A 12,690-nucleotide genomic window follows, 5' to 3' on the forward strand; every position below is an offset into this window, starting at 1 on the left:
TATATGTATATATACGGACACGGCTTTGCCAGCAGCAGACTTCTCTGCCTGCGAGTGGGAGTGTTATTATATATAGCACCACCTTTGGCATTGCACGTGATGCTTCCTCAGCGAGGGTTCCCCCACTATCGGCTACGTCTCTCTTCTCCCACCAATGACGTTGGAGGTTACCCCCACTCCGGACGAGGCCGCCTCGAAGGCTGCACACGGCCGGTCATTCTCCATGTGTGTGTACGTGTATACATTGTAATGCTGCTACATGCGCGAGCGAGAGAGAAATGAAATGTTAACTCTCTGCAGCAGCGGAGGGGAAGTCTAGAGTCGGGCGCAGAGCCGAGGAAAATGCTCAGTTTCGACTCGGCGTTGGCCCCGCCGACAACGATATACACAACTACACACGCACCGAAGCAAGTGAGGCCTCAAAGAGAGACTTCTTTGACCCAAAGTGACAGATCCGTCGTATAATCGATAACCGACGTATACGACCTAGTCAGTCCTCGTTTAAATCAACGACGATTGATTAGTAATAAATAGCAGAAGCCACTACTCGAACGGGCTTTAAAAAAAGGAGCAGCTGGGTCATCTTCGCAAGATCATAACGCTCGACTATTGCGTTAATTCAGCGGAGATTCTCGTTGACTTCTAGCATCATCGAAAATATACAAATTCATCGTCTAAGTGAACTTGTGCATGTGCAATTTTGTGTGTGTGTCATTCCAAGCTTATAATTTGTACAGTGTGTCATATAATAATTGCAAAATCATAAAATAGTGTGATCAAGTGCCACCCTACGTAAAAGAAAAAGAATATATGTAAATCCACTAGAAAAGAAAATTAAGTGAAAATTGATTTCCAAGTAATTTGTGTGCGTCCATGTAATATACATCTATATATTGTAAAATATAAAGGAAGATTATAAAGCAGCAACATACGTATATGCACAGAGAAGAGTGCATTAGTGTTGCTCGGCCAAAAGACAGAAGAAGAAAGTGCTACTGGGTATTTAATAGTCGAAGTGCGCAGGTCTGCGAGTCGTCGCGTATGTAGGCGCCGCGCACGCACACACTCGTACCCTACTCGTATGAAAGCAGTGCATGGCCGCCGCAGACACCGACACAGACAGGCATCCACACACAGATAGGCAGACGTCGCCGCTATTGCTCCTATACTATACACGCATGCTGCTATCTACTCGAGAGCTGATTGGCGATCGCAGTGCGCTTGCACCGAGTTCAAAGTCACTGCAGTAGTATTGGTGTATAGTGGAAGCAGTAGTTGTGATAGTGTTATGCGTGTGCATATACGTACATAGACACACTACACAATCGGAGAGCTCCTAGTATTGGTGAGCCGACGAACAGCATTGACGTCTTTTGCGCCCCAAGATATATAAGAGAGAGACGAGGAGAGAAGTGGGGGACAGACACACACAGCGAAATAGGGAGACCGTGAATCCGGTATTAGTATGGATTGCTGAAATTCCCACTAGTAGCTCTCTGTGCAAAATTTTATTTCGTTTTTCACCCTGCCTGCCTCCCCCAGAGCACAGCTGGGACAATTTTTCGCCTATTCCTCATCTCCAAACTCTCGTCGGCAAAGATCCGATCGCACACGAGCATTAATAAGCAGCGGCAATAAGACTCTTGAGTCGGATATAATTTGAATGAATAGTCAATTGGCCCGACTCAGCCAGAGCTTGCTCGCTCGCTTGCCGAGTGTCAAAATTCGCTGGCTTAAAACGGCTGCTCCTACAGCAGGCGTTAGTACAGACTAGAGGAGAGAGGGAAATTTGCAAAGAGTGCGAGAGAGATGGTACGAACAGAGAGCGAGTAATAATGGCCGCTGTTACCGCTGCCTGCTACCTCGATCCAGTCAGTCTCAGGTCCAAGCTCCTACAAGAGCAGGACTGTATCGTGGGCCTGCAAATACCCACACCCAAATCGATGCACAGCAGCAATTCGGCCTCGCCGCTGCTGTTGCACCAGCAGCAACAGCACCAGCAGCACCAGCAACACCTGCTTCAGCAGCAGCAACAACAACAGCAGCAGCAGCAGACGATACTGCAATCGTCGAGCCAGCAGCACATGACATCGTGCACGACGCCGACGAGCATGGGTGGCCAAATACCCGGTGCTTATCACGGCGGTCTACTGACGCCCTTGTCGAGCTCCGACAGCCCCGACCGGATAAAGCTCATGACGTCGCAGCAGACGCCGAGCACCATGAAGGACTACTCGAAGCCGCTCCACGTCGACTGCAGTGTTGAATACGAGTTGCCCAGTGCCGCGAAACCACCGCCTGGACCCACGGAGCCGCTGCTCATGATCCACCCGTGCTACTATCGCAGAACCGAGGCGGAGACTCGCTCGCCCTTCGTCAACAATCTGCCCAAGAGCAGCCTGTCCTGTCCACCCTCGTCGTCCTCGCTCCTGGCGGCCATGTCGGCCTCGGCCTCTTCCGTGGCTGCCATGCAGAGGAGCCGACGAAGGCAGAACCTGGCCAAGAAGCTCGAGGCAACGATAGCGCCGATAGCAGCTGTATCGGCAGCGGCGCCGGTGTCTGCAATGTCAGTGGCAGCGGTGGCTCCAGCACCTCCACCACCTGCGATAGCCGTGGCAGCGGTAGCCGCGGCTATCAGCGCTAGTCAGGCCAGACAACAGCAGCAGCAGCAGCAGCAGCAGCAACCCCAGATGACGGGGTTGATGGCTGCGGCGAATCCTGTGATGCCATCGGTGGCCCACACGCCCCATCACCAGGTCATTCATCAAAGGAGTGCGGCGCCCTCGCCCTCGTTGGCCTGCATTCAGGACGTGCATGCCTATCAGGCCGCTGTCTCGGCGATGCAACAACAGCAGCAGCAACAACAACAACAACAACAACAACAGCAACAGCAACAGCAGCAGCAACAACAGTGCCAGAAAAAAATGACTCAGTGTCAAGTGCATCAGCAGCAGCAACAACTACAGCAACTGCAACTGCAACAGCTGCAGCCAGAAACAGCCAGACAGCCTCACTTGATGCAGACGACGGCTATGCTGTCCCAACAGCAACAGCAGCAGCAGCAACAAGCAGAAACAACGTTACAGGATATGTCGGACCCTGCCACCGTTGAGAAGCTGTTGAACCTGTCGAGCATGTGCTACAACGGCCCGACGAATACGAGCACACAGCAGCAGCAGCAGCAGCAGCAACAGCAATTGACCGCACAGCAGCACAGGTACAATCAATCGGCGGCTGCAGCAGCTGCGGCAGCGGCGGCGGCGGTAGTCGGTCTGTACCCTGGACAGCAAGCGATTCCAAAGACCGGAGGAAGCCCTCTGCTACATCATCCGTACAGAAGGACACCACCTCGCATGCCCCAGCAGCAGCCGACAATAGCCTCGTCACCGGTGCAAGCCCAGCAAGCCATAATGCCCGAGCTCTACTCGTCGTATCTGCAGCAGATGAGGTCGATCGCCGTTTACGATCCGCAGCAAGCGAATCCGGGCTCGCTATCGTCGCGCAACTCCTCGTCGCTGTCCTCGGCATCGTCCGCGACCGGTCAGTTGGTTTATCGGCAGCAGCATCAGTATCAACTTGCGCATCATCATCACCATCATCATCCGCATCACATGCTATTGCCACAAAGCTAAGCCAGGCCGGGCTTCGTCTGTTGCAGTAAACGCGCATTATTACTCAGGCAACGTCAACTTGAGCAACAGCAGCAGCATCATCAACGACAACAACAACAACAACAACATCAGCCGTACCAACATCCACCAGCAACTCTGCAACTGCGGCAGATCCGGCCCCTACAATCCAAACCCATAAAATGACTGATTTATCTAGGATTAATTTCGTCGATAGCAGCAGCGTTCGTCGTTATCGTCGTCTCGAGCGTATTCCACGTAATCTTCGAATTCTTCGCACCGGCAGAAGAAACGTCGTGAAAGGACGAGGCTCTCTACCCGTGGTATGTGAATGTGTTTCGTCGTCTTCGTCGTTAAAATTTCGATGGAATAATTGTGTTTAGTCGTTTGGCAATTTTGTTGTTTATATTGAAATTGGCCATATAATCCACGTAATTGTGCGCGAAGCTTAACTTCAAAAGTATTATTGTTATCGTAATTATTTCTCCTGTATATAATATTATTTATTAATCAGAGTGATAAATGTGCAGTTCGTTTCGAAATGAGTTTAATCCAACGAGTGAAGTAAAAAAAGGAAAATATTTGCCGGCGGAAAGTTGAAAACTCGAAGGAGAGAGAAAAAAATCATCAAGTGAGTGTGATTTGAAAAAGATCAAAAAAGATCTATTGTGCTCTGTGTCGTATGCGTGTACGTATGCGTACATCGACAGTGTGCCGAGAAGCTCTGAAGCTTTTTTCATCTCAACCAGGTTTTTTGTTTTATACACGTGCAACAAATGCAAAGTTACGTAAAAAAAGAGCATCTCGTCGGTAACGATAACGGCAACATCAAAAAATCGTTGATCACGTTTTTCGTGCGTGTGAATGTGTGTGTGTATGTGTATGTGCGTGTATTATTTTGCGCGATCGGTACAACCGATAAAAATGCTATCATCCAAGCCTTAGATGTGCATCAGCCACGCCAAGAGCGAACACAATGTAATATACCAAATCCTAGACGCATATAGTATAGGTAGTGAATGAACAAAAAATTGCTTTTCTTCGCATATAAGCGCGCGGCGGGTACCCGCAAGTAACTCTCTCTCTCTGTATATATCTCTCTGCGGATATATATACACACGCACACAGTTACAATGTGTTGCTGCTTGGCATTATTCGTAACGTAATGTATTCTCTATACCCTATGCGCGTACGAAATTTCCACGTATAATCAATTCGCCTCGTTGTACGGTAATTACCACGCATACACGTAAAAGCGCACGTACATGCGAACTCGCGTACAGACACACAGACGCACTCACACAGACATTATATAGACACGCAGGCCCAGACACTCACATATATTGCGAGTCATCATCGCCGTGCATACACATACACAATACACAAGAGAGCCATGGCAAGCTGGAGTCGAGTCTCTTCTTTTCCTTTGCTGAGCTGCTTCACTCGTGTGTGTGTGTGCAGCTCGAGAGATGTGAAATAACCTGTGTGAATAATATACGCGTTTTTTTCTCGTCTCTTTCCTTTAATTTTTTTTCTTTTTTTTTTTTTTTGTTATTAGCCATGCGCTCGTGAATATTCTTCTTTGTATAAAAGCCTGCGGAATTGAGTCTTTGTACATCGTATATACACTTACGCTGTAATGTAATAATAAGCGTAGAAAAAAAGGGGTGGGACGACGAGCTCTACCATGAGGGAGAATTAATGTTTTTCTGAAATTCACGCATTTTAAGCGAAAGTCCATAATTTGCTCGGCTCGAAATCGATGAGTATTTTAAATGAGAAAAAATAAAGGAGGGATCCGAGAATGCACGCGAGAGGTCATGGCGTATTTGCACGTATAGACAAACGTGAAAAAAGCTCCCAACAGCAGCTTGGCAAGTCTCCCTTTTTCTTGGTGGACTCCACCCCTTGCGCTAGATCTTCCAAATACTACACGACGACAACCTACTATTATAATAATACTAATGACGCTCTATATTTTACATATATATTCGTATGCATACTACACACTATATGTAGGTACGCATGACACATACACACACTCAACACACAAAAGAAAGTATGCATGAGAATATAAATTCGAGTGTACGTAAACGCATGTACTAAATGATTTTATACATAACAAAATACGAAGCGCTGCCAAAACGTATGAAAAAGCAATTTTGGGTATTGTATATATCGTGTACGAGAAAAAGCAAGCACGGATCGTATTTAATGATTCCAGTATATTTTAATGCATATGAGCAGTCTGATATTGAATTCTGCAGATGTCAAGATGACCAAACATTTTTCTGCATCAGAGGTCATGAGAATGTTTTTATCAAAATCTTTTCGAAAAAACTTAGTCTGATATGTCATTCTTAAAATTCTTTCATTGCGTTTGCATCATTTTCAAAAGCTGATTTTTCCAATTTCATTTAGCTGAGTGAAGAAAATTTCGCGTGTTTGACCCGTGCTTTATGTAAATCGCGTTACATAAGCTTCTTGTACAAAGCGATGCAACCGTTGCATGATTTGGGTATACGTCTGCTTGATTTTGCTTTTTATGTTATCGATGTATACTAAGCACGCTTGGAATCGGGTCCACTTAAATAATTTAACGCAAATTATTTTTTCCTTACGACTGATTCAGATCGAATGAGCGCGTGTTTAAGTGTAAATAAGTAAAAACTCGAAAGGTATTGACGAGGCACGATTTTTTCGATCTTGACACATATTGTATAGAGTAAGGTAGTAGTAAATGAAAGAAAAAAAATACATCATGTAACCAAAAGAAAAAAAAGTCGAATAATACAATAATAGCCTGTAGTGTCGGAGTTTTTAACAATAAAAAAACAAGTAATCGAAGAAAAAACGTGTATGTCGAAATACATTCGGCTTCGTGGACTGATCACCGTATAATAATAAACGTTAGTTTACATTACATTCGATGACAATTAACTCATTCATTGAAATAATAACAATAGCAATGATATCAATGACAGAAAATAATAATAATGATAAACGCGAGAGGAAAACGATAGCGGCCTTAGTTCCTATAAACGCATTTTTGTCGATGTGAATTGTAACGAACAAGTACGTGAATAATAATAGTAATAATAATATCGATATTTAAAAATAACAATAATAATTAAAATAATAATAATAAATACGCTAAGCTAAACGCTACTACATTATTGTACGAGTGAGACAAAGTAAATTGCGATTTTATTGCATTTTTTTGTACATCGCGGAAAAATTATTATTACTATTATTTTATGACAAAAGACTCGTTGCGAAGCGTGCGAAGATTGTATGAGCGTTGAAAAGTAAAAAAGAAAAAAATGAATGAAAAAAAAGAAAAATTCCAAGGAATGAAACGAATCTTAGACTGCCTATAGATAAGAAACTCCTAGCGAGCCGTTGCTTTGAAATATTTATACAAAAATTGCATGCGAAAGACATACGTTACATTGATAGTTCAAAACGACTTTGCTGCACAAGCAAATTTTTTCGATAAAACTCGTTGCTACGATACCTACGATGTAGAATAAATGTCTGTGTTTACAACAAAACAAAATTCACGTATTTTTCTGTATACAAAAAAAAGACAAAAGTCGTATTACCACGAGAGAGGAGTTTACACTAATATACACGCTTGTGACTAATGATTTAACAAAGCATCTGCGATTAGAGATGTCGAATGTATCGTGAGTGAGCGAGACTGTAGTTGAAACAATTCAATATAGCTGTATAATATTTAAAAATTGTAAATATTTAATGAAATATAGGATTGATGGCGCTGAAATAATGATCGATCAAAATGACTTTTGACGTGCATCCCGTGTGAAATGTAAAAAAAGAAGCGATATATTTATAAATAACTTGACCTCTATGAGGGATGAAACAAATGTGATCTCTAAGAATAAAGAATAAACAATTGTACAGTAACGAAATAAAAAATTAGCTAGGTACTGTAGATATTCCGTAGTATGTATAAAAAAAATATAAAAATCGAGTGTGATAATCAACAGGTAATTGTAAAAAATTTTACGCAATGCTATAAGAGGCCCCACAAACGAGCTCAAGTGGTTCTGATGATAATACGCTAATTATTATTATTCGTAATCATTGTCCGTAAAAAAGAATGGCGCGAATGGTGTTACTAGAAATTGTATTAGATTCTTTGTAAATAGCCGAAAAAAACTCGAAACTACATAATAATAATGGTATATCGATTATTACCAATAGAAAACAAATATAAGCTGATACGAAATAACAAGCATGTTGTTTTCTTTTCTTCTTTTTTTGTAAAAAAAATAAAAACAAAAAACAAAAAAACATAAAAAAACCAATTGAATAAAAAACTATTATAAAATTACGAAGCAGCCTTGTTCGTCGTAATATATTATTGATTACAAGCAAACAAAAAATGTGTATAATACAATTGTAAACCCGTTATCATATTATATATCAATCATGGATAATAACCCCGAAAAAATACCGCTTAGATATAATACGCGACAATTAAATTAATAATATTTTTTTTTATTATCATTTGGTTCATTAACAATTGTCAGGATATTATATTCTCACGTTCTTGTCCATGTGCGTATATGATGTTACACCTAAAATAATATGATGACAAAATCATGCGTGCTGCATCAGTGTATGTATGTGAGTATAACAGATACGATACATATAAAAGTGCGTACATAATGTGTATTTCGCACGTGCTCGCACACGCATGTATACAGACATCCATAATATATATATAAATATATATTGTAATCTTGTCGACGTATAATGTTCATATATCTTTTCAAGTCTCGGATCGATGAGATAAAAAAGACTTACAAGTAAAACATACGACCCACACACACACACACACATACACACACTACACAATCGCATGAAATTTAAAAGAAACAACAATTAATTGTTTACACTATGAATTACACACTCGTATGATGCTTCGTTTTTTCGAAACTGTTAAACATTTCAAAGAATAAAAACGAAAAGATACTTTTCTAAGAGGAAGTCTTAAACCACACATTGCTCTTTTATTTCAAGTATATGTATATAACAACGTGCATGTCTTTTTCGTCATCCTATATAAACCTCTCCTTGAACATGTACCGTTCTCGAGAATTAAATACGCGCTCTTGGTTATAATTAATTATAATATTCACATTTAGCTGCAGCTGGGATTAGGGTGAGAGAAAAGTAAGCATAGAGTATTATAATATGCTGTAGCCATATACTATATACGCTACGTCGAGAGAGAAAAAGAGGATAGAGGCTCGAAAAAGTGCCTGAGTGAGTACATTCCATTTCGTATACACGTTTAAAAGCAAACCGGAAATTTTAGCCCTTTTGGACGAGTGAAGGAGAGATTGAGAGAAAAGAGGAGAAAGAAATGGCGAGAGGGAGAGAGCGTAAAGAAAAAAGCCTTTATCACGCAAGCGAAACATTTGATTTTTCATTGCATGTTAGTGCTTGGGTGTGCGCTGCATAGAGAGCGAACGTAAGTATTAACACAAGCGCGTTCAGGAAGTAAGGCGAAATTTTTTTATCGCCTCTTACATCCTCTATACATGTTCCACATTAGACAAGGTAAAGTAAAAAAAAAAAAAAAAAGAAAAGGAAAAAACATTTTTACGGTGCTACGCCGGGGCTGCGCGCCGTGTTTTCGACACAACACAACGGCAAACGCTGTAGCGGCAGCAGCAACAGCAACAATGATAATGATAATTTGTTTAATCAATTTGATAAGACTGGCAAGTTTCGAAACGAACGATTAACATGGCTCGAAACGAAGGCAGTTTCCTTTGATAATTACCATTACGGAGCGCTGAGGCGGCAGTTCTCTGTGCCTGTGTGTTCTCTATACTATAGCTAACTTGTATATCCTACTACTTGTACTACTATTATATGTACATGGCTCGGGTCTCTCCTGTGAGGTCCGCTCCTTGGGCGCACTATGTAACCATAGTAATCACAGGCGTATCGGCTTTTTATGTTTTTCCGCGTCATCGTGATCCTGTATACTATATAGCTCATCATTGTCGTCGTCGTCGTAGTCGATCAATGATTGGCACGATATTATACGTCATCCCCTCGTGCGCAGCCGAGGCTTCAATTTTCATTGTTCCGATCCATTTACACGCTCGTAAATAATGTAATGTATATTATATATACGCGGCAGCTCGCTCGGCTTGGTCATTAAAAATTCGGCTCAATTTTCTTTCTCACTCCCGACTCCGAATTTATACACCAAGTGCAAATTCTCTCGGACGTTTCTCGACGCTTGTACATACATTATAAGTACTAGTTGTGTGTGTACAGCCTTTCCCTCTCGCCGGACATTCCCACAGACTTGCCAAGAGGCTCCAAGCTCTTGGCTGAATTTCGCCTCTCTCTCTCTCTTCTCTCTCTACTCCTCGAGTTCGAATCCAGCGCAAGTATAATATAATACGATAATGTTTTCTTTGGGATCCGTTTTCAATCTACGTAGAGACTCTGCTATACTTCAAATTTTAGGGTTTTCGGTTTTTTACAGCTAAATTAAAAAAAAATCAAATAATCATTGTGGATTAACATTTAATTATATTTAAAAAAATGGGTTTAAATGCCTTAAAACAACAATTTTTTATTTTCAAGATCTTATTTGAGAGCGGATACAGTTTCGAACCAAGATCATAAAAAGTATACTTACTACTTTCATATATAATTTGGTCAAGATTTAGCGTACCAGAAAAGGGTGACACCCCATTCAAATCTAGAAAACAATTCTACTTTTAGAAATCAGATCATCTCTAAATGGCTATATGACCGTTGTTTTCAAACCAATTTTGAATTTGAATGCACAATTTGAAAGGTAATGAACAAACCTTTTAAATGGAACCACATTAAAGTCGATTCATCAAGTCAGTCGCTCTCTATGTTCGTTTAAAAAATGATAATTTTTTGATTTTTTATCTATTGCAATGAAATTTCAAAAGTACGGTAGTTACAAATGTCAAGCTATACAAGCAATAAAAAAAAGTTGGATCAATAGGAACAAAGAAGCAGTTATGGAGGCTGAGATAAAACGGATAAAAAATACGTAAAAATGCCTATTCTTAGACCTTTAAAAAGCCCCATTTTGAACCCATGAACATAATCGATAGCTGACATTTTCACTGAAGGCCATTTTGATCAGCCGAAAAGATATACTGATTTCTGAGGCAGCTCCGAAGAATGTCCTTCTCCCCTTCAAAACTTACCGAAAAGTAAAAAAATACTCATCTACGTAGAGTAAAACGATCAGACTCGCATTAGATTAAGTCGAACGAGCTCTCGTCTAAGGAGGCTCGTATCATTTTTTCAGCAGCTCCTTTGAAACGCAAAGTAGCAGCAGCAGCACCCATTGGTCACATTGCGCAGTAGTGCCCGGCTCATTTGCATGCAGCACGGTCAGCAGCGGGAGCCATGCATGAGGCAACAGCAGCAGCAGCAGCTCGGCAGTCTCTCTCGGTGGCGGTGTGCGGCACGGTATATAGCCTCCTCGCAGAGAAGCGGAGGGGAAGGGGAGAGGAACAGGTGGAGAACGGGAGATGGCTCTGTATTTCACCGAAAGGCTTCCTCTCTTTCCTACGGGTATTGCGAGTGAGAGAGAAAAAGAGAGAAAGAGTGTGTGTGTAGCAAGAGTAGGTATGTATGTATATAGGTATAGAGCCAAAAGAGTATAGGAGGCTTGGGAGCCGAAATACCTTTTATAGATTATCAAGGGAGTTTCTCGTTCCTTGGCTCGATCTCGAGAGCTCGCTGCTCCTCGAACGCTGGCCTCTCTGCTATATATATTAAAAGCGTAGGCTCGCTCCGCTGCCTGCTTACAGGCAACATGAAAATGGCTGGGTGCCACGCCGCGTTCTCTCTGCGCCCTGGGCCTTGCTGATTTATGAAGATACACGGAGCTAGCTAGCTGTTATATAGCTACGCAGCAGCAGCGGGCAGTAACGCGATCGTCTCTGCCGGATAAGCCTTGCGCGTCGGCATTATTATATATTTATGTATGCGTAATACATTTTAATTTTCACCTTGACTCTCGGAATGCGCTGCAAAATCGGAGCTGCTCTCTCTCTCTCTCTCTCTCTCTCTGGGAAAGCCTAACTCATTGTTTAACGAGATGATCGCAGCTCACAGCATGAAGCAAGGAGCGCAGCGTCTCTGCGTCTTGTAATTATATACGGCAAAATGCAGAGCACGTACAATATAGATCGAAGGGACGAATTTGAGCTATACTTGGACTGGACGGTCATTTTCATATGTGTACGGTGAGAGGAGGGCAAGTCTGAGTGCTACTTGGAACCGCGTCGATTATTCGCAATAGAGGCTGAAAATTTTTAGTACGTATGCCTCGAGATATGCAACGAGAGCGATCGATTCAACAGAGCAAGAGGCAGCGAGAGAAGATAAAAATTTATGAGCAATTACCATCACGTGAATCCTTAATTATCATAAATAAAAGTTGTACGAAATATAAGAGACGCGAGAGAAGAGAAAAAAAATAAGACGCCTCGAGACGCGCCTCATTAATTATCAGCTGCAGCAGCAGCAGCAGCAGCAGCAGCGCCTTTTCATGTTCCCCTACCATATGTACTTCTCGCGACGAGGAACGAGCCCATCGTATACGCTACGAAACTGCACACTATACGCTATATACTCCTCCTCGCGATCATCGTCTGCGTGCGAAACTTCTATATAGGTGCATGTTCGCGCCTACACGCGTAAAACAGCTCACGATATTATATATCGTCGAGCTCGCAGCTCTCGCGCGTCTTCCGCGTTTCTTCTCCTCGCGCCTTATCAGTCTCTCGAGCCTTGAGACGGCGCAGAGTAAGCAGAGGTACATGCACGACGACGACGACGACGTGCAAGCGATGCATTTTCGGGGCCCCGAGATAAGACCGAGACTTTCTCGGCTCTTACTATTGCTCGTCAACGAGCTGTTCGCTCTCTCTCTCTCTCGGACTCGAGCCAATCCGGGCTAAAATCAATATGCACCCGATGGCACACAGTCAGCCGAATCGGGTTTTTT

The 12,690-nt window shown here is 42.5% G+C and overlaps 1 protein-coding gene across 1 annotated transcript; it reads left to right on the plus strand.

Annotated features, from left to right (window-relative positions):
- The first annotated feature begins 372 nt into the window (after positions 1-372).
- On the plus strand, positions 373-8,661 carry LOC106651941 (centrosomal and chromosomal factor-like). The gene is made up of 2 exons (XM_014370643.2): positions 373-3,540; positions 3,659-8,661. Exons 1-2 carry the CDS (start codon positions 1,836-1,838, stop codon positions 3,808-3,810), a joined length of 1,857 nt encoding a protein of 618 aa, XP_014226129.1. The 5' UTR covers positions 373-1,835; the 3' UTR covers positions 3,811-8,661.
- Positions 8,662-12,690: the final 4,029 nt, after the last annotated feature.

The sequence above is a fragment of the Trichogramma pretiosum genome, unplaced genomic scaffold, assembly GCF_000599845.2.
Source record: "Trichogramma pretiosum strain Unisexual culture from Peru unplaced genomic scaffold, Tpre_2.0 scaffold42, whole genome shotgun sequence".
Lineage (NCBI taxonomy): Eukaryota > Metazoa > Arthropoda > Insecta > Hymenoptera > Trichogrammatidae > Trichogramma > Trichogramma pretiosum.